At 46.3% G+C, this 22492-nt stretch overlaps 1 protein-coding gene and 1 long non-coding RNA gene across 8 annotated transcripts in view; one reads left to right on the forward strand and one right to left on the reverse strand.

Annotated features, from left to right (window-relative positions):
• Positions 1 to 487: 487 nt before the first annotated feature.
• Positions 488 to 2066, reverse strand: LOC136406773 (uncharacterized). Of its 2 annotated transcripts, none has more exons than XR_010751713.1 (2): positions 1956 to 2066; positions 488 to 813 (listed from the first exon to the last, which is right to left on the reverse strand). It is a non-coding gene; the product is annotated as an uncharacterized lncRNA (long non-coding RNA). The 2 variants fall into 2 exon arrangements; XR_010751707.1 differs by lacking the exon at positions 1956 to 2066 and adding an exon at positions 1193 to 1329.
• A 302-nt stretch (positions 2067 to 2368) lies between these two features.
• The window catches only part of KMT5B (lysine methyltransferase 5B), a 62080-nt gene continuing 41956 nt past the window's right edge, over positions 2369 to 22492 (forward strand). For 2 of the 6 annotated variants that reach the window (XM_066385913.1, XM_066386147.1), the window contains exons 1-2: positions 2369 to 2506; positions 19554 to 19789. In XM_066385913.1, coding sequence (XP_066242010.1) covers positions 19630 to 19789 — 160 coding nt within the window. In that variant the 5' untranslated portion in view covers positions 2369 to 2506; positions 19554 to 19629. Of the gene's footprint in view, positions 2507 to 2631; positions 2803 to 3120; positions 3327 to 19553; positions 19790 to 22492 lie in introns of those variants that run through there. The other 4 variants (XM_066386224.1, XM_066386300.1, XM_066385987.1 and 1 more) reach the window with 3 other exon arrangements.

Genomic DNA, 22492 nt, shown 5'->3' on the forward strand with positions numbered 1-22492 from the left:
CCCCCAAAGGCAGCAAGCCCTCTGCATGGCTAGATCAAGGTCGTGAGCCCCAACTCAGCTCTGCCTGCCTTGGGCCTCTCAGCGGCCATGCAGGAGGCCTGGTGGGTGGAAGGAAGCTCTGCTTAGGTTTGCTCACTGTCCTCCATGCCAGGCAGTGAGCCCGGCCTGCTCCCTTGCAAATCACTGCCCAGAATACTGTGCCTGGCACTGGGCAGGGCTGGGGTTTGGGTGCCGGTCGCAAGAGTCCGTGGAGAGCACTGCTGTGCTGGAATGGACTTTGGAAAGTTTGGAGTGTGGAGGGAACTGGCATTCAGAGCTATGAAGGGCTGCCTGGGCACAGTGGGACTTGGGCTCTGGGCATTAAGGCCCTGGAGGGTCCACACGGGACTGTGGCTGCCCAGAGGAGGCCGGTATGCATGCTTCCTCTGGGCATCCAGGGGTTGCGGGGTGGCAAAGGCTGTCTCAATGAGTATTTGGAGTCAGGTGCTACAACAATATTGGAAAGTTTAGTGATAAATCAGAAATTAACAAAACCAACACAATCATTTGTTAGATTTGTCTGCAAAGAGGAAAGTGACAGGGCCAATTCTGATGTCACAGACAACCGAGGCTTGGCTTGTACAGTGATGGAGCAAGGAGCACGAAGTCACAGGCTGGGTCTGCAGTCCCTGCGGGTGGTCCGGCTCTCCGAGCTGAGCAGGGAATGGGGGTGGAAGGTGAGGGCGCTGGAGGAGCTCTGGTTTTGAAGATCAAGACCTGCTTCTGCCTGTTAGACACATACCCTCAGCAAGTCACAGTGCCTCGGTTTTCCATCTGCTGAAAGGTAATAAGCAGCATGTCCACCACCCACGGTCAAGGAGGCGGGAAAATGGGGTAAGCAGCCCTGTTGGTGTTCGTCGGATCACAGTCCTTGTGGCCATCGACACTCTCCCCTGACCGGTCCTTCATGGTGTGTCTGCTCGGTGCCAGGCCCTGGGGATGCAGGGGAAGCCGAGGCACAGCTGGGCTCCTCCTGGATGCTGCCTGCCTGCTCTGCCTGCCTCCTCTCTGCAGGAGCCACGTTGGGCTTCCCGCAGTTCTGGAAGACACCATCTCTTTCCCCTCCCAGGGCCTTTGCTCTTGTTGGCCTCACATTCCCTCACCATGGCCTTTTCCCAACATATTCATACTCCAATCCCCTTTAGGTCTTTACCTTCCTGGGGACACCTTCCCAGCGCCTGCCAGACTGTGGCCGCCTCCACTCCTCCTTGATGTCTACGTTTTTCACCGCAGTACTGGATCAGGGCTCTTGCTGAAGCCCTGACTGGCTGTCTTAGAGCTCACCTAACCTCTCCCGTGCCTCAGTTTCCCTCCATGTCACCTGGGAACCACAACGGTCTCATCTCCCGTGGGTTGTTGTTGTAAGGAATAAATGAGATAGGGCACCAAAGCCTGAGTCTGGTGCCTGGTATCCAGGTAAAGGCTGTGTCCGTGTTACTCTCATTATTGTTAGTGTGTGGTCTTTGTTATCCGACAACGGGACCCCCAAGGCCAGGGCTTCTTCGCACGATCGCGGCCGATCGCGGCCGGCCGCGCAGCTTCCCGACCTGCCTAGGCACCTCGAGGGGAGCGCATACTCGGGGCTGGCGCCGCCCAACCAGGAGGGAAGGGGTAGCCCTACTGTTGCAAGCAGAGCCCGGCACACAGTAGGCGCTCAAGAAATGGCCAGTTGACCCTTAGCAAGCCCGCGCCCCGATGAATGCACGCTCTCTCCCTTTCACGAGCCACAGTCGAACGCTGAGGCTGCCCACAAGGTCTTTAAAGGTGTCTCTGCCTCTAATGACACCCATTTCCACAACAAAGAAGCTCGTCTCCGTGGGGCCGCCTCCCCTCGGCGCAGTAGACGAGGAGCCTGCCGTCCTCCCGGGCTGCCCTCAGTCCCAGGTCAGGCACTGTGCCCGCTGGGTGCACCTTACACGGCGGGTCTAGAGTGGGGGGCACAGACGACAGACCCGGGCAGAGGTGGCGCCCAAGGGGCGCACGGCGACGCCGCCTCCGGCCGCGATTTAAAGGGCAGCGAGGGGCGGAGGGATCCCTGCCGACTGCTCAGCACGGATCCCTCCGCCGCGAGAGGAGTGAGGCGACGGCTCGGTTCGTTCTCGCCAAATTCGCTTTTTGTCCCTCCGCCGCGGGAGCACCCGGCGGGGACTCCTTTCTTTCTCGGGTTTCTCCGCCTCCCCCCGCAGAGTCCCGTAAAGCAACAGAGGTGACTGGGCCGCGCGAGCCGCCGCGGTGTCCCTCCGCCCGGCCGAGGGCACTCCTTTTCGTGTCTTTCCACCGTTCCCGGGCGGCGTCCGGGCGGCTCACCGGGGGCGGCGACGCGACTGCGGCGCGGGCGGCGAGGCTCCGAGGCGATGAGGTGAGGGCGCCCGGGTACAGGAGGCGGCAGTGCGGCGCCGGGGACCCGGGACCCGAGCCTCGAAGCTGGCGGCTGCCTCTGGGACCCCGCGGCCGCGCGAGAGGCGAGGTGAGGCCCGGGGCGCGGGGGCCGCGGGGGGCCGGAGGGGGGGGCGGTGCGATGGGGGCGGGGGGCGCCGGCCGCCGCGGGACTCATTTCCCGACAGCGGATGGAGCGGGCGGTGCTGCGGCAAGCGCCGCCATCTTGGATTTTACTCTCCATTTTTCTCTGGAATTATTTTTTGGTGATTAATTTTTTGGGGGGGACAGGAAGTGTCGCCCGGCAGCTCGGGCTCTCCCCCCCCCCCAGCGCAGCGGCCGGGCTGAGGGCCTCGACGCGCCCCGAGGAGAGGGCAGCGGCCGGCGGTGAGCGGGGCGGCGGGGGGCGGCGGCGGCGGGCGGGCCGGGGGCCGGGGCCGCGGGCGGGGCGGCCGGGCGGCCGGGGCGCGGGGCCTGCAGTGGGCGCCGCCGCCGGAAGGGAGCGGTAGCGGCCGCCGGGCAGCGGCAGCGCGGGGCCGGCCCGCCCGCGGCCGCACGAGGGGAGCAGCCCCGCCGCTCGCGATTGGGGGACTCTGTTTTCCCTCTTCTCCAATGGGCAGCCGGGCCCCGGCTCGCCCAATCTGCTCCCGCGGCCGCGCTCGACGGGGACTTGTTTTTGTTTGGGCTCGAGCCTCCCGGCCGCCCTCCTCGCGGGCCGGCCCCCCAGCCCTCTCCGCCCGCCCCTCGGGGGGACAGTGACGGCCGCTCCGGGTCCCGAGGACACGCGGGGTGCCCTTCCAAGCGAGTGTCCCTGTCCACGTCCACGTCCGAAGAGGCGGGTGTCAGCGTCGGAGAGGGGGCCACACGCGTGTTCAGGATGACAGTTCGACCCAACTTACTGGGATGCTGCTGTAAGAGGCGCGTCGGACCCGGAGAAGTTTTGCTCGCTCTCTGTGCGGGTCCTTCGACCCGGCCCTGGAGCTCCTCCCATCCATCCAGTGGGGGAAACGCGAGGAATACTGAAGGGGTGAAAAGTGTTTTTTGAAGTTAATTTTTAAGAACTTGTCAAGTGAAATGCATCCTATGGGGGGAAAAAAAATCTAGAATAGTGGGCAGAGGCACTGACTGGTGGTGACTCTTAATTTTCATCAGGACCCTTTTAGATTTAAGCTATTTTGACGTCAAGTACAGGTAAGCAGAGCGTTATAGCTCTGCTCTGCGGGATGATCCGAGGAGACAAGGGTCCGCTGAAACCTTTTTCTTTCGTCTTGAATATTGAGAACACGCCTGTCTCTTTTGATGGCTATAGTAGTAAAAGCCTAAACGTTTGAGAAGGGAGGGAGAAGTCATTTTTACTGGAAAGCAGTACAGATCATTAAACGCATTGAAAAGTGTTCTTCAAGAATTGCTTGTATCCGTAGTAGATACAAGTTCACTTTGTAGCCAACATTTAGCAACTTGAACCCTAGGTGTGGCCCTGTCATTGTTGGGGACCCCTAGCTATAATCCAAGATTAAAGTCCAGGGATGCTTTTAATCCCAGCGTGTGTGGAAACTCGAGCCCATTTTGCAGTTTTTAATCTCTAAACCTTGTACCTGCTGCCGTCCTTTTCCAAGCACTAACCCCTCTCCCTCTGGGTCCCCATGCCTGTTGCCTTTTGGCCACATCCTGCTCAGCATTCCTACACCCCCCCCCCCCCCCCCCATTCGCACTCAGCCTTCAGAAAGGCCCCGGTGACAGTGTTACCTCCTGGTGAAACCTTCTGGTACATGCACAGGCGCAGGGGCTAGCCCACCCAGGAGAACACAGCTTTCTCTGAGTTCCTGAGCAGTGGTTACATTGAAGTATAACAGGCTGTTGACTTGCCCATCCCATCTGCTTTCTTGTGAGCTTGTTATTATTTATCTTTCTTTAAGCAACTACAGAGGAGGTGCTCCACGGACACTTGATGAAAGTGTTAAATTTATTACTCCCCATGTTACCAAGTTTAATAGTTTGTATTTAGTTTTTTCCCCAAAATATACCCATTCTAATGTTATTAAAAACATTGTTGTCATTAGCAAGACTGCTTAGTGTGAAAGTGAAATGGACATTACTGATGTTCTTCAGGAAGAGAGTCGAGTAGGGAAGTTTCTGTTACCTGTAAACTTTGAAATTGAACTCTCTTTCAAAGTCATTCCCAAGTGTTCTTTTGCTTATATTTTCATCTGTCTTCTGGTGCACACTGAACTGCTTATGCTTTGAACTCTGCCTAAGAACCAGATAGCGGTGGGCAGTGCTGGAGGAGGTGGAGTGGGTGGGGGGCATGGCAGAGTACACGTGAAGGAGGTGGGAGCAGGCTGTTAGCACATCTTCCAGGTTAGGCTTTTGTGGGTGGGGGGTGTTGGTTTGTAAAGTTCCCCTGGGTCATATAACTCTGGCATTGAATCTCACTTTATTTTTCACAATTATCAATTTGTTACAGGACGTGAGTGCATGGCTGGATGGTGTTGCAAAAACATTTATTTGTATGTGTAGCATCTGAACAGCTCCCTGTCTAGAGGAATGCCCAGCCATGGCTTATGGGAGCGAATCCTTTCAGATAAATCACATGCATTCCATTACTTTAGACTTCCATTGTTTTATTTTTTACTTACTGATTTTCAGAGGTGGAGGAGGGCACCAGTTTGTTGTTCCGCTTATTTATGTATTCATTGGTTGAGTCTTGTATGTGCTCTGACCGGGGATCGGGAAGATGTTCTAACCAGATGAGCTACCTGGCCAGGGCGATACTTCCATTATTTTATATGAGCTTTACTTTCCATTCTCCAAAATCCTTCTCCATGGGCAAGAGCTACGGGACTCTGTTAGCCCTGCAACACTCTTTTTTTCTCCTTTTCTCTTTTTGTACTTTTCTGAAGTTGGAAACGGGGAGGCAGTCAGACTGACTCCCGCATGCGCCCGACTGGGATCCACCCAGCATGCCCACTAGGGGGCGATGCTCTGCCCATCTGGGGCATCGCTCCGTTACAACCAGAGCCGTTCTAGCTCCTGAGGCAGAGGCCAAAGAGCCATCCTCAGCGCCCGGGCCAACTTTGCTCCAGTGGAGCCCTGGCTGTGGGAGGGGAAGAGAGAGATAGAGAGGAAGGAGAGGGGGAGGAGTGGAGAAGCAGGTGGACGCTTCTCCCGTGTGCCCTGGCCGGGAATCGAACCCGGACTTCTGCACGCCAGGCCGACACTCTACCACTGAGCCAACTGGCCAGGGCCAGTCCTGCAACACTCTTAAATGTTGTCTTCCACACACTATTAAAAACCAGGGCCCCATGTCTGTCCCAACGAGACACACTGCAGGTTACATAGACGGACTAAGTAAGTGCAGGGAGAGAGCAGGGCAGGTGGCCGTTCTCAGATATAGCTCTGTGCAGTAGAAATAAGTGTGTGTATAAGGTGTCACTTCTTCAGCCTGATTTTTACTTTTTGACTTGTGAGGAATAAAAACTTATTTTACTGGCATCTTGGTGTAGGAAATGGTTTGAATCAGTATGAGAAACACAAACTCAAATTATTACTAGATAGAACTTAAAGCTAACTGAAGGACTTTAAATTGTAAGTATTAGGGAGTTTTAAGCATTAGAACACAGTGGTTTGAACATAATTTATTTCTTAGATAGACTGCCAACTTTGAGATCTTAAAACATACGTTTTCTGTGAGAAGCTCTTAAATTTGAAATGAGAATTAAACTGTAGTTTGCAAATTAGGGAGTAGCCTAGGGCTTTTTCTAAATGATTTTCAATGGGAGGGGGGGGGGGCGTTAACAGCTTTCTTTAAATTCCTTCTACCAACACTACATCTCCTGAAAGAAAACCTCTACAAATCTGTAACTTTTACTTCTCAGTATAATCCCTTTTCCCCCCCATAATTTTTAGCTGAGAGGAAAGGTCATACCTGATCAGTATCTAATATATACATTATCTCTTAATGTGATCAGAATTTCTCTTTGTTGTAGTCAAATTAAAAACACTTTCCCCTGGCTGGGTAGCTTATTTGGTTGAAGCATTGTCCCGATAATGCCAAGGTTGCGGGTTCGATCCCCTGGCACAGACAAGAATCAACCAATGAGTGCATAAATAAGTAGAACAACAAATCAATGTTTTTCTCTCTCCTTCTCTCTTTCTCTAAAATTAACCAATAAATGTAAAATAAAATAAAAAAACACTTCTCTTATTCTATTCAGTGGGCATGTTCCCAAATTTTAGTCATGCACATTTTATTTTAAATGTGTTACAGGATTATACTGTTTTAAAGAGATGGTATGGAGAGAATCCATCTGTACAGGAAAGAATCATTATTTTTTTTGAGAGACAGACAGGGACAGACAAGCATCAACTCATGGTTGATGAGAGACGAGAAGCATCAACTCATGGTTGAAACACCTAGTTGTTCATTGACTGCTTTCTCATATGTGCCTTGACTGGGGGGCTCCAGCAGAGCCAGGGAGCCCTTGCTCAAGCTGGTGACCTCGGAATTTCAAACCGGGGTCCTCAGCATCCCAGGGCAGTGCTCTATCCACTGTCCCACCAACTGCTCAGGCTCATCACCTTATTTCCTATTTTATTTATTTTTTAGTGAGACGGGGGTGCAGAGACAGGGACAGACAGACAGGAAGGGGGAGAAATGAGAAGCATCAGTTCTTTGTTGCAGCACCTTAGTTGTTCATTGATTGCTCTCTCATATGTGCTTTGACCCGAGGGCTTCAGCTGAACCAGTGACCCCTTGATCAAGCCAGTGACCTTGGGCTTAAGCCATGATCTTTGGGCTCAAGCTAGGACTGTGGGGTCATGTCTATGAATCCATGCTTCAGCTGGTGAGTCCGCGCTCAAGCTGCTGACCTCAGGGTTTCAAACCTGGTCTTCAGTGTCCCAGGTTGACACTGTCCACTGCGCCACTGCCTGGTCAGGCTGGTTGTGCTTTCATTGACCACTTTCTGTGTGTGTCCTGACCGGGGATCAAACCCACAACCTTGGTGTTTCGGGATAGCACTCTGACCGACTGAGCTAACTGGCCTGGGGCCTCTATATTATCTTTATATGGTTGGTGATAGAACCAGGAACTGTTTGTGTTATAAAGTAATCTCACAAAAAGAAAAAAGTCACTGACTTTTCGTAACTATTGATGCTCTACATTATGTTTGCTTCATAATTTTCCTTTCAGCATGCTGAAGGGCTCCTGGGACCATGGACCATTTCGGTCACTCACTGCCTCTGGCTCCTGCGTCTGTCAGCCAGATTTGGGTCTGGCTAGTGTCTGTGTCAGAAGAGCTCAAATACCACAGTCTTCTAGGGTTGCCTCTAATTGTGACTGCTGTGTGTATACACGTAATTCAGGAACTGGAGTAGTTGAAGGACCACTGGAGTACGAATCAAGACCCGTGTTCCAGTTTGCTCTTTTATTACTTATATGAGACATGGATAGGGCCAAGCCTGAGTTTCTTCACCTGTAAAATAATTAAACATTAATCTTGGAGATTACTTCCAGTCCTATAGTTTACCTTTTACACTCAGTTGTCACTCTTTTCTCTCCTACGGGCTACTTTCCTCAAATTTTGACATCTAATTGGTTTGCATAGTTTATCTTTCTATTCCATGTAGTCTTGCTCCTTTTTCTTTTTAATCAAATTGATGGTATAGCTCACAGTCGATTGGTTTTTAGAATTGAGATACGCAAGTATGTCAGTGATCCCAAAGCTTGCTTCTTAAGATGTGTATGGCTCCTGCTTGTCAAGTTGCATCTCCGCAAGATGTCATAATTTGTTTTCTAACAGTATACTAATGGCCAAAGTAAGTAGACCTCTATAGAGTGGTAAGCCTCTATTTCTGGCTGATGCTCATAAGGCTGGGATACCGGGTAAGTCTCCAGGCTGCAGTTTCAACTATTGTAACTAGGGTTCTACACTCAGCCTTCCCACTTATTGGCAACTTGACTTCAGGAAAGCAACTTCGTTTTAGCCATCTGATTCGTAGTGAGAATGCCCATCTCGCCTACATCCTAGGGCTGCCGATCTGGCGAACCTTGGTCCTGTGTGTTAGGGTGAATCAAAGGCCTGTGTTCTAACTGTGTGTCTTTATGGAAACACCTGGTCAGCAGATCTCTAGTGCCACTGGGATCACAGGTCTTAGGCTCAAGATTCCTTCAGTGAAGGGTCATCCTGCTACCTAGTCTGGAGACTAATTTTCCTGAAAGCTGAAGCTCTCATGCGCCCTCTAGTGTTCCCTGGACACAACCAATATTCCAGCACCATGAACAGTGCCCAGTGGCTTCCAGTAGGTTTTTGATAAATGTTGGCTTGAGCGGATCCTAATCTCGAGAGTGGTTCTTTTTGTCTAATTTGTATAACAAGGTTGAAGTATATGATACAGTTTAATAATATCTGAAGAGTATTTTTAAAATATTTTATTTATTGATTTTAGAGAGGGGCAGGGAGCAGGAAGTATCAACTCATAGTATACAGTTGCTTCCCGTATGTGCCTTGACCAGGCAAGCCCGGGGTTTAGAACTAGCGACCTCAGTGGTCCAGGTCGACGCTCCACCCACTGCGCCACCACAGGTCAGACTGAGGAGTATTTTTAAAATTGATTTGAGAGAGAGAAAAACATTGATTTGTTGTTCCACTTATTTATGCATTCATTGGTTGCTCCTATGTGCCCTGACTGGGGATTGAACCCACAACCTTGGCATATTGTAACAATGCTCTAACCAACTGAGCTACCCGATCAGGGCCCTGCGGAATACTTTTATTTTCAAGGAAATGCTTATGTGGCATGATGTGGAGGGATGTATATATCTAGCAGGGGAGCCAACCTATTCTTAGAGAGGTGGAGCTCCCTGACTGAGGAGTAGAGGGAGGCCTGATCCTTCAGCCTGGGAGCCATTGGAGTCTCCAGCTAGAGAGGCCCTATGGAAACCTCCTTTTCTCCTCTCCCTTAAAGAAACAAACACAGACCTCACTCGGTCCAGGAGGATTCAGACAAAGCCAGGTGCCTCAGAAACTGTCCACTGGATATAAGTAGATAACAGGAGTGTTCTGACCTCATAAAAGATGATTGTTTCTGTATTTATACTTTTGATTTATTTTCCCTCATCATCCAATCTAAAGTCTGTTCCTATATTATTCTGTCTTCTAACACCGTTTCCTTTATTGCTCTTACCAGAACTTATAGTTTGATGCTGATTAGGTCATCTCTCTTCCCACACTATACTCTGAGCTCTGAAGTCAAGACCCATGTCTGTTTTGTTCTAGGGTCTTACTCTTCAGATATGGGGCAAAGGTCAGCAAGTCCTCACTTAACATCATTAGTAGGTTCTGTGACTTTAAATGAAATGAAATACAATGAAACGAGTTTTACCATAGGTTAATACTGTAGATATAAACAAGAGTTAAGTATCTCATCAGGGTTATAACAGAAAAACTTTATTGGAGAACCTGCTGTGTGTTTTAAAATTTGAGTCAGGGCCCTGGCTGGTTGGTTCAGTGGTAGAACGTTGGCCTGGCGTGTGGATGTCCCGGGTTCGATTTCCTGGTCAGGGCACACAGGAGAAGCGCCCATCTGCTTCTCCACCCCTCCCCCTCTCCTTCCTCTCTGTCTCTCTCTTCCCCTCCCGCAGCCAAGGCTCCATTGGAGCAGAGTTGGCCCAGGCGCTGGGGATGGCTCTGTGGCCTCCACCTCAGGCGCTAGAATAGCTCCGGTTACAATGGAGCGATGCCCCAGATGGGTAGAGCATCGCCCCCGGGTGGGCATGCCGGGTGGATCCTGGTTGGGTGCATGCGGGAGGGAGTCTGTCTGACTGCCTCCCTTCTCTCACTTCAGAAAAAAGTTTTAAAAAAGAATTTTTTTTTTTTACAGAGTCAGACAGAGGGATAGACAGGGACAGACAGACAGGGACGGTGAGAGATGAGAAGCATCAATCATTAGTTTTTCGTTACAACACCTTAGTTGTTCATTGATTGCTTTCTCATATGTGCCTTGACCGTGGGCCTTCAGCAGACCGAGTAACCCCTTGCTCAAGCCAGTGACCTTGGGTCCAAGCTGGTGAGCTTTGCTCAAACCAGATGAGCCTGCACTCAAGTTGGCGACCTCGGGGTCTCGCACCTGGGTCTTCCGCATCCCAGTCCACTGCGCCACCGCCTGGTTAGAAGAAATTATTTTTTTTGAGTCAGGATTGTATTTCTCATATGGTGTCAAGAGTGTATAGTCTCTCAGTCCCAGACTTGGCTTCATTTTTTCTTAATTCTCTAAGGTTTGCTCTCATTTGTAAAATGAGGGTGATAATAGTGGTATCTTCTGTTATTGTATAATTTTATATTTTTATTCTATGTTAATAAGTATATCTAATATATTGCACATGTTAAGGGATTGTGATGGGGCAAATGGTGTGATGCCCATGAAGTTATCAGCACAAGTCTTGGATCACACAGTAATAGTGTGAATGAAGTAGGAGTACCCAGAAAGCTAGTGCTGAGTGGTGTCTCTCTGTTGTGCCCAGACTGCCAGATCGTCCCTGCAGTGATTGGTCTTCGGTCACACCTTGAGCAGACATTTATTTAAAGGTGTGGCGGACACTGTGCTACACACTCACCAGCACCTGAGTCTGCCTTGCAAGACCTGTCTCTGCAGTGCCAGCGTGTCTCTTGCTCTCTTATTTCCTTCTCTCTTTCCTCCCCTTTTCCTTTTCACTTAACTGCCTATGATAAAGCTAAAAAATTTTGGTTTCATGTATTGGTAGCACATTATGTTGTCAGAAGAAGTGAGTGACTTTAGGCAGGTAATTTATTTCCCTGAGCCTGTTCCTTTTACTTTCTAAGACACTTTGCTTTGAAATGCTGTGATTCTTTGAATTAAAACCATATTGAAATGTTTGGTAAACTGTAAAGTCTTTTTGTTAATGTTACCTTTTCATGGACCTACTTCTCTCCTGAGTTGTAACATCTTGTGCCAACTTCACCTGGATAGTGCCCCCTCCTCAAATTTCACAAATCCGGACTTTGTCATCTTCTCTGCAAACCTGTTCCTCTGTAGTCCCTAACGCAGCCAGTGACAACCTTACAGTCACCCCAACTAGAGACTTATGACTCATTTGAAATTCCTTTCTGTCCCTAATTTGTTACCAAGTCTTGCCAGTCTTTTATCTGAAACACCAGTTTTTCTCTCTTCCCACTCATTGTTCCTATTTCATTTAATTTTTAATTTTTATTTTAATTTAATTTTTTTATTTTTTAAATTTTTTAGCGAGTAACAGACAGACAGACAGCTAGGAAGGGAGAGAGATGAGAAGTATCAACTTGTTGTGGCACCTTAATTGATCATTGATTGCTGTGTCATACGTGCCTTGACCGGGGCACTCCAACTGAACCAGTGACCCCTTGCTCAAGGCAGTGACCTTGGGCTTCAAGCCAGCGACTATAGGTCATGCCTATGATCCTATGCTCAAGCTAGCGACCTGGACACTAGTGTCACACTAGTGTCCAGGTGTCCCAGGTCGACACTCTATCCACTGTGCCATTGCCTGGACAGGCTGCATTTAATTTTTTAACTGGTCTCTGTCTCCAGTCACATGCTTTTCCATGGGTGGGATCCTTTCTAGAGTACAATTGAGCAAATTCTCTAACCTTTCATCTGTGTAGCAACAACTTTACAGGGTGTGAGAATTAAATGATAAAATGTGAATATAGGAAGCACTTGGTGATTGCAGGAGCTGTGATTTTTCGGTGGTTTTAATAAATGGGGTTATAGTAAGAAAAAATGTTTTACCAGATACACAATAAGCTAAATAAAAAGTTTTTTTATATTGATTTTTTTAGAGAAAGGAGAGAGAGAGAGATAGACGGAGGGGCAGGAAGCATCAACTTGTAGTAGTTGCTTCTCATATGTGCCTTGACCGGGTAAGCTTGGGGTTTCAAACTGGCGACCTCAGCCTTCCAGGTCTACGCTCTGTCCACTGTGCCACCACAGTTCAGGCACAAGCTAAATTCTGCTGTATTCTGCTAAATTCTGAATCTGTGGTTCCTGTGAGTGTGAACTGTGGGGTGTCATTTGGCCTGGGTTTTGATTCAGTGTTGTCAGAAGTCACATCTCCTCTCTTCAGGAGCAAAGATAGCCCGCCAGTCTCAGCTCTGTAGCGGCAGTGTGCACCCCTGGTTCATCCTTTTACTCTCGAAAACTTGTACCTTTTTTAATGGGTGAGGTGATGTGATTTCTTTTCCTTATGGGATTTATGGTAGGATGAGGAGTGCAGGGGAAATTTCTACTTGATTGTCTAAGGTTTTGTGAATACTGAGCCAACAGGCCTGGTGACCTTCTTTGCTTGTGCCTATGTTACTTGAAAAGAGCTCGTCGGATACCTTTATTTTATTAGCACTTTCTGCTCATTGAATCCTTGTGCTGAACTGAGGAGGTAGGCCCTGCTTTCATCTTACCAATGAGGAATTGGTGAGGTTCAGTGACTTGTCCGTGGTCCCACTTCCGGAGAGGAGTGAGGGGAGCCAGGGTGGGGCCCCGACGCTCTGACTCCGTGCAGAGCCGGGCCCTGAAGGCTGTTCACACGCCTCCTAAGGAGTCTGCCACCTGGAAGACTCGGCCTTGGTCTCTAAAGCCCACCCAACAGGTGCCTGCTGGAAGTTTTTATTGCCCTTGTAGGAATTGATGATTCTTTGCTCTATTTAACCTGAGAGCTGAAGAACTGTGGGCTGTACTTACAGACTTCTAACACTAGGTGGCGTCTGTTTATAGGAAAGTAAAATGCTGTTTGGGTCTCAGAAAGTAGTAACAAAGGAAGCATTCTTGATTTTATTCATAGGCTCTACTAGATAAGTAGGTGGTCGATATGGAGAGATGAGCAAGCAGTTTGTTTGTTGCAGAATTTCCCTCAACAAATACATCAGCTAAAATGTTTATTTTTAAAATATCTGTTGACACAGTTGGAGATACAAATCTTTCTTATATAAAACCCTTTGTTGTGATATATATCAGATATGAATAAATAAGGAACTATGATGCAGTATTTTCTGTAAGGAGGAGAGAGGAGTGGATTACATGCCCAGCTATAGATCAGTGTCTGAGTAAGTAAGGGTTGTAAACACCTGATCATTGACTTACCAGTAGTGAATATTTTGCTGTTTAAAACATTCTACTAAATGAAAATTTCTGGTGGTAATAGTTTTCATTTTTACTGTAAACTTTATATAAACGTAAAAATGTTCAATCATAATAACTTCCAGGGAAGGTCTTGGTTAACTGGACTTGAGCGCAGTGCGGGAGTGATTCCATGTGTGATTGAGACAGTTTTATCTTTACATTCACAGAGCGCTCTCTGTGGCTGTTTCCTACCTGCAGCTGAAGATGGGAAATGACTTTTTTTTTTTAAGTGTACTGCAAACAGCTTTTTAAAGGTGTTTAAAATCTTCCTGTTGTGATGCATTGGAATTTTGTGTTTCTGGAGTCTGTTAACTGTCAAGCACTTTTACTTTGGTTTACTTTTCCATGGTCTCGATATTAGTTTCCAGTGGGTGCTGTAACAACTGACCCCAGACTTGGTGGCTTAAAACAAATGTATTCTCTCTCAGTTCCGGAGGACAGAAGTTCACCTTCAGTTTCCTTGAGCCAAAATCGAGGTGCGGGTGGGCTCCCTCCAGAGGCATGGGGGAGTCTGCTCCTTGCCTCGTCCAGCTGTCCAGCTGTTGTGGCTGTGGCTGCATCACTAATCTCTGCCTCTCCTCGTGGTGTCAGGTTTCCCTCTGCCCCTCTCCTACAAGGGCACTTGTGATAGTATTTAGGGCCCACCAAGATCATCTCTTCCATCTCAAAATCCTTAATTCAGTGTCTGAATAAGTAAGTGTTGTAAACACCTGATCATTGACTTACCAGTAGTGAATATTTTGCTGTTTAAAACGTTCTACTAAACGAAAATTTCTAGTGGTAATAGCTGGGCATGTAATACACTCCTCTCTCCTCCTTACAGAAAATATTGCATCATAGTTCCCATAACCACACCTCCAAAGACCCTTTGCCTTCTAAACTAACATTTCTGGGTTTGCTATCTTGGGGATCATTTTCCAGCCTACTATAGTCTCCTTTAGAGCAGTTAATGCAACCAGTGTAGCATAATGAGTGATGCGATCCTCTAGCCATCTTGAAAGGGTGGGCGGAGCATTAACAGGCGCTGGTGGGGAACCGCTCAGCATCAGGCCATTCTCTTGCTTGTCCCAGTGGGGCTTTGCCTACCACCTGAGCTGCTTGGGAAAGCTGTCAGATTGGCTGGAGCAAAATGCATATGAGTTCAACTCGACAAAAGTTGGAAAAAGAAGGCAGAAGGTAGGTATACTTTTTATAACAGCATGACAGTAATTATTTTACAGGCATCTATAAAGACCTGTTCTTTGCTCTGGGGTTTGGTGCTGGATACCCAGTCAGCGTTGAATGTGCCCAGTACCACCAGTCTCAGGGCAGCAACAGCTCTGCCTTAGGTGATGGCCTAATTGTGAATTCAGGAAAGCAGAATTCCCCAGGGTTTCTCTCATGGCACTAGTTGAACTTCAGGAAGTCATCTAAATCTTCAAATGAAGTCTATTTCTGACAGCAGTATGTATAGGAGCAAGTTTCAGGGTTACAGGTGTGATCATGAAGGCATGGTAGTTTTCTAACAAATCGACACCTGAGCGATTGCCCTGTCAAATTACATTGTAGTCTTATGATGGGATGTCAGTCACAGATGCTCCTGGTAGCTTTGCAGGCTTTTTGTATTGGCCCGATCGTACGGATTGTTAGTGGAGGGTTCCATGGAACCTTGGATGTGTCCATTCTATATATTGGTTGCAGATGGCTTGGGAATAACCATTGATAAGGACCAATTTGGAATTCTTTGATGTATTGTAGGGTCCTTTTGTAATTTTAGATTTGAGAGAAAGAACTAATAGCTCCTTGGGCTTATACATAGCAGTGAGGTTTGAGACGGTGCTATGTAGTGTGTTGGGCTCTGTGCTAGGTTCCAGTGGTGTGAGGGTGTGCCTTAGCTAGTTGGTATTGCAGTGGGGGGACAAGCGTCTCAAGTAATTGCAGGAAGAAGTGAGCCAGTTGTAATGGGCACCGTGAAGAGGAATGTTAAAGCATGTCATAAGGCAGTCTATGCGATGGAGGACTGAGAGGGAACTGCTGGGCGTGCTGCAGCATCCCACGGGTAAAGGCCATTGCTGGGACACCAGAGGGATGTAAACCAGGCTGTGACTGGCATATTAGCTAGACTAGATCTGTAAGATCTTCTAAGTGTTGGCAAGGGAAGTTCTGTGAATGGTAATTACTAACAATTCCAAATACTTGATTTTTACTATTGCATGTGATTTATTTTTTTTAAAGATTTTACTTATTGATTTTACAGAGATGGGAGGGGTGAGAAGTATCAGTTCATAGTTGCCTCACTAGTTCATTGATTGCTTGTCATATGAACTAAATATGCCTTTACTGGGTGAGCCTGGCGTTTCTAACTGGCGACCTCAGTGTTCTAGGTTTCTCCACTGTGCCACCACAGGCCCGGCTATTGCGGGCCATTTCCACCTGTAAGATAGGGCAGATGTGGGAGGTCCCAGCAGGTGAAATGGATTTTTCTCTCATCAGGGGATGTTGTTGGAAGTGGTACTAGCCAGAGGGTTCTCACTCCTGGCCCAGGGCGGGCTCTGCTGTTCTTTTGGAGGGTGTTTTGGTGTCCTCTTTCGACAGTGCTTTCTCTCATGTCTGTGCTCTCTATTGGTGTTTGTCTTCCTTGTGCTTGTCATCAATACAAAGCTCCTGCGAGTCTGGGACTATGACACTGGAGCGCCATAAAGTCCAGAAGTGAAGGTGTTGAAAGTTTGTGGAAGTATTTCAGTGACATGTAAGACTTCTCACCACTCTAGAAGTCTGATTTTTAAATTGCTGTATTAACAAGGTTTTAGAAATTGGTTTTTACTTACATACATGTGAATGATGTAGAAGGATTTTTTGAAGTCTTTTTCTTTTTTCCTTTTTATATATAGCTTAAATTTTTTATTATAAAAGTAATACATGCTCATTTTGAAAAATTGAATCCTTTGAAGAATATGTTATATAACAGCATAAATTGCTTGTAATCTCCTTTTCCAGGGATAATACTATTAATCGTTTGGTGTATTGAATTGTTTTCTTAGCAAATTGTATCTGAATCACTTAAAATGTTTGCTCTGCTTTTTCTCAATAAAGATTTCCAAAAGCTCTTCAGGAAGCTAGAGCCTATTTCTTAAAAATGTGTATTACCTTTTCCGTTTCAACCACTTGGGTTTTGTAGCCACTGGATAATTTCTCTTAAGATGAACTGTCTACAGACAGGTTCAGCATGTAAACTGGTTACAGAGTTCTTAGTAATGTCACAAGAATGATGTTAAAAGTTCATGATAACCATTCATAACCAGTGTTTTATTTTTGACAGATTTTTTTAATATCCTGGTTTGTGTGTAGAATATTCAACCAAAACAACCTGTCCAAAAGCTTTAATAAAAGAGGGTCGGAACCACAGTTCTGCAGTTGGGCTTGAACAGTTTACTCAGAAGTCACTCAGCAGTGTTTAATCCCGTGTGTGTCCAAAACAGGACTTGGAGAGACATACAACTTGACATTTGTTGAGGTCCATCACTACCGGGAATAGAGTAGGCACTTGTCATGAACTAGGCACTTTTTTTGCAACCAGAGCCATTCTAGCGCCTGAGGCAGAGGCTACAGAGCCATCCTCAGCTCCTGGGCCAACTTTGCTTCAGTGGAGCCTTGGTTGCGGGAGGGGAAGAGAGAGACAGAGGAAGGAGAGGGGGAGGGGTGGAGAAGCAGATAGGCGCTTCTCCTGTGTGCCCTGACCGGGAATCAAACCCGGGACTCCTGCATGCCAGGCTGATGCTCTACCTACCACTGAGTCAACCGGCCAGGGCCAAAAAAATAATTTTTTGTGTGTGTTTTTTTTTAAAGATTTTATTCATATTAGAGAAAGGGGAGAAAGAGAGAGAGAGAGAGAAGGGGTAGAGAAGGGGGGAGGAGCAGGAAGCATCAACTCCCATATGTGCCTTGACTGGGCAAGCCCAGGGTTTCGAACCGGCGACCTCAGCATTCCAGGTTGATGCTTTATCCACTGCTCCACCAGAGGTCAGGCTATTTTTTTTTTTTTTTTTTTTTTTTTGTATTTTTCTGAAGTTGGAAATGGGGAGGCAGTCAGACAGACTCCCGCATGCACCCGACCGGGATCCACCAGGCATGCCCACCAGGGGGCGATGCTCTGCCCATCTGGGGCGTTGCTCTGTTGCAACCAGAGCCATTCTAGCGCCTGAGGCAGAGGCCACAGAGCCATCCTCAGTGCCCGGGCTATCTTTGCTCCAATGGAGCCTTGGCTGTGGGAGGGGAAGAGAGAGACAGAGAGGAAGGAGAGGGGGAGGGGTGGAGAAGCAGATGGGCACTTCTCCTGTGTGCCCTGGCCAGGAATCGAACCCGGGACTCCTGCACACCAGGCCGACGCTCTACCACTGAGTCAACCGGCCAGGGAAAAATAAAATTTTTAAAGTGTGGAGGAACCAAGAGAAAAATACATGCTGGAGAACAATTGCAAAATTATCCTTAATTTAAAAAAATATATATCTTTAATATTGAATATTTATTTGTTTATTTTACCTAAGCATGTCACTCACACATTTTACCCAACTGTGAATTTACACAGAATTCCTGTCACATGAAAGAGATCTGAAGTCAAGTAAAAATTCTTTCTTTTCTTTTTTTTTTTTATTACAGAGACAGAGAGAGAGTCAGAGAGAGGGATAGACAGGGACAGACAGACAGGAACGGAGAGAGATGAGAAGCATTAATCATTAGTTTTTCATTGCGACACCTTAGTTGTTCATTGATTGCTTTCTAATATTTGCCTTGACTGCGGGCCTTAAGCAGACAGAGTAACCCCTTGCTCAAGCCAGCAACCTTGGGTTGAAGCTGGTGAGCTTTTGCTCAAACCAGGTGAGCCCGCACTCAAGCTGGCAACCTCGGGGTCTCGAACCTGGGTCCTCAGCATCCCAGTTTGACGCTCTATCCACTGCGCCACCGCCTGGTCAGGCAAAAATTGTTTCTTATTTATGCTATCCTTAAAGACATGTCCAGTTAGACCATTTTGGGGAGCACTTCAAATTAATTTTTCACGTGTTTATAAAAAGCAGGGGAAATTGACTGGTGTCCTGAGAGACCTTGGGCACCTGGGCTGGGTCCTCGTGGTCCTGCCACAGGCTGGTTGTGTGGCATTGGGCCTGTCACCCCTCTGGCCTCAATACTACCTGCAAACGGAAACATCTGTACTCGGAATCTAAAGTTCTTTAGCTCTAAAGATTTATGTTTACTACTTTCTTATCCTAGGTCCCTTTCTGTTTGACCTACACTAAAAACAAATTCTATAATTTCGTGGACATTGTTTTCTCATTTTGTTACCTCTGTTATCCCCTTACATCCAAAGGTTCTTATAAATGACAAGTATACCTCGCTATCCAAATCATTCAGTTCCCAAATTCAGCTAATTACAATTCATATAGTGAGAGGTACCTCTGTATTTGCAAATAGAATCTCTCAGTTTTTGTGACCATTATGATGGGCAATACTTTGATAAGATACCCGCAAATACCTTAAGGATTGCCTTTAACAACAAAAAGGATGTGACAGAACTCTTATAAGCGAGAGATAACCTATTTGTAGTTGACTCACAGAGCTTATAGAAGGTTGCCAGAAATGGGGTTTGAGCAAATTATTGAGCTGCACCTAGATATCAGCATAATAAAGAGCGAAGACCATTCCATTGTCGCTGGGAACTGAAGGATAAACATGTAGCAGGCACTTGCTATTGGCCAGTTGCTTTCCAAAGCACAGGCTTTGAGCAAGACAGAATGAGCGAGTCCTCTGGGCCTGGGGCATTGCGGACCCCTGCAGGGTAGAGGTGGCTGGGGAGCCGAGATAGTGTCTAAAGAGTGGAAACATGAACTACTAAGTTACTTTTAATACCTGTATCTTTCTCAAGGGTCTGTGCAGCATGGTCTTTTATGTATTTATCTCCCCGTTTTGTTTTGTTTTTCATATTTTGTTTCTGTTAGGAGAGAACATTGACATTATTCTCTAAGCTATTTGAAGAGAGTGACTAAATGCACCTGGGGCAGGCTGTCTGTGGGGATGAAGTGGTTGGGAGAAGCCAAGAACATGGTGGTGAATGGCAGGAGAAGTGGAGGCAAGTTGTCTAATGACCACCAGCAGAGCCCATCAAAGTTACAGCACTCGGGAAAGGACTCCGTGAAGGCGGGCAGACACGCAGTGGAGAGGAGGTCGAGCAGATGTATGTACACACCCAAACTGTCGCTCTTTCGGTGGGAGACGGGGCAGTCATTCTTTCCAGTGTGTAATGTATTCTATTCTCTGTTGTTTTCAAAACAATTTTTTATGTTCTCATAGTTAACATAGTGTCTTTTACTCTTTCAGAGTTACGCCAATTTTTATTCTCATCAAACATGGTGTACAACCTCAAAACTGAGGTTTAATGCTGAGTATAGTCACATCAATCATGCTTTTAACATGGTTTCAAATTATATTTTGTAGCATTTATACATACATGGTTAATCTGTTGTATAAAAATATTAAAATACTGCTATTAAACTGAATTTATTTATTTATATTTGATGTAAGTGTAAGTATGTAAGTATGTATGTCTTTGAAAGTTTACAATAATATGAATAATAAGATCAACTCTAGTTTGCATGCTAAGTAGAATTTAGGGCAGCTTCACAAATTGTTTCCATTTCTGTTTATATAAGGTGGCCAGCCCTTTATCCTGACAGTGAGGCACTATTGATACTAAATTACTTTTAGTTACTTCTTTTCCTCTGTACCTCTTGATACCAGTGAAACTGCTTGTTGAGTGTTCTAAGAAATTATAGTTGATACATGTCTCATAATTCTTTTAAGAGTAGTCAGTTGCCCCAGGATAGGTATAAACGGAAGTATACAGCTCTATGAAGATTGCTCCGAAGTGTATGGACATGTTAAGGAGTGAGACTTTTCCATTTCTCGCTTTTCCTGGATTAATGTAGCGTTCCGGACAGCCTCAGTTTGTGTGGGAATAGACACACTCCCGGTAGGGTAGGTTAGCCCGGAGTGTGCTGCAGTTTCAGGTGGATTACCTCAGCTCTGATTCATTTCGTTCGGACCTTTTAGGGGTTTATGCTCTTCCTCAGGCCTAGGCTGCCCTTAGACCTTCCCATATCAGATCAGGTCACTGCTTCTGCCAAGAAACAGGCAAAAAATCCTTCTTGGGATAAGATTAGAGGGAGAGTCAATGATTAAGTGCATTCTATTTTCAGGGACACCTCCTCACCCTTTAGCACTTGACAGGAACCAGACCGAGTTGAGAAGGCAGTGACTCTAACAGTGGTACTGATTTTGTTCAGTAAATTAGGTGTCTCTTAAACTTTTTTTAAAAAAGCAAATTGCCATTGGCCTCCTTTTGTGTATCAAGAGTGCAGAAAGGTCTTAATTAGATTACTTGTTGGAGGCCCATAAGAATTTAGAGAATGACAGTTATGTGAACCACACTTTGTCAGGTGTGGACAGAGTTAGAGGGGTAGATTGGAGAAACCCAGACAGTGTAAGGATGGACAGCGTCACGGTGAATGTTAGCGATGCAGAAGGGAGCTGGTGACAAAGAGAAGCAAAGCCGTGCTCCGTCTCAGGTAAACTGCAGTGACCTCACCCAGCGTTAGAGCAATAACGCATGAAGCAAGTAGAAACAGAAGGGAGACAAAACTGAGGGGAGAGCCTGACCTGTGGTGGCGCAGGGGATAAAGCGTCGACCTGGAAATGCTGAGGTCGCCGGTTCGAAACCCTGGGCTTGCCTGGTCAAGGCACATATGGGAGTTGATGCTTCCAGCTCCTCCTCCCTTCTCTCCCTCTCTCTTTCCTCTCTAAAAAAAATGAATTAAAAAAAAAAAAAAAAACTGAGGGGAGAAATAGAGGATCCGCAATAATTCGGAGACTTTAATAACCTACTTTCAGTAATATATAGGACAAGGAAAGAAGACAGTTCTCTAAACCAGCTCTTACTATAGAACACTCTGCCCAACAACAGCAGCATGTACCTTCACTAGTGCACGTGGAACGTTTTTAGGATGGACCATAGGCCAGGTCATACAGCAAGCCCTCAATAAAGTTAAAAGGATTGAAATCATACATTATATATTCTCTGATGACAAAGAAGTAAAATTAGAAATGAATTATTGGAAATTTGGGAAATTCATAAATTTGTGGAAATTAACACACTCCTAAATAACCAGTGGGTAAACAAGAAGAAATCAAAAGGAAAGTGAGAAAAATACTTTTAGATGATTGAAAATGAGGAAACAACTTACTAAAACTAGTGGGGTGCAGCTAAAGCAGTGGCAAGAGGGAAATTTGTAGCTATGAACACATTACAAAAAGAAGAAAGATCTCAATAACTTTTTACTGAAAACACAAGAAAAAGAAAAGCAAGTAGAGAAAAGGAAATAATGTAGTGAAATTAACAAAATAGAGAATGGAAAGATGGTAGAGATAATCAATAAAGCTAAAAGTTGGTTTTTTGAAAAGACTAAATCAGCAAACCTTTAATCAAGGCTAAGAAAAAAAGAAGAATCAAGAATGAAGGAGGGGACATTACTACTGTCTCACAGAAATAAAAAGGATTATAACAAAATTATGAACCAACAAATTAGATAACAAACTACCAAAACTGAAACAAGAAGAAATACTAAACCAGAATAAACCTATAGCTAGTAAAGAGATTGAATCAGCAGTTAGAAAACAACAACAAAACATTACTTACAAGAGAATCTGAGGCCCAGATGACTTCATGCGAGTGTTTTAAGAAGAATAATGCCAATTCTTCATAGACTGTTCCAAAAAAATAGAATAGAGGGAACACTTCCTGATTAATTCAATGAGGCCAGTATTATCCTGCTACCAAAGTCCTTAGCAAATACTAGCAAACCATATCCAGCAATAGATGAAA

The sequence above is a fragment of the Saccopteryx leptura genome, chromosome 1 (assembly GCF_036850995.1).
Source record: "Saccopteryx leptura isolate mSacLep1 chromosome 1, mSacLep1_pri_phased_curated, whole genome shotgun sequence".
Taxonomy (NCBI): domain Eukaryota; kingdom Metazoa; phylum Chordata; class Mammalia; order Chiroptera; family Emballonuridae; genus Saccopteryx; species Saccopteryx leptura.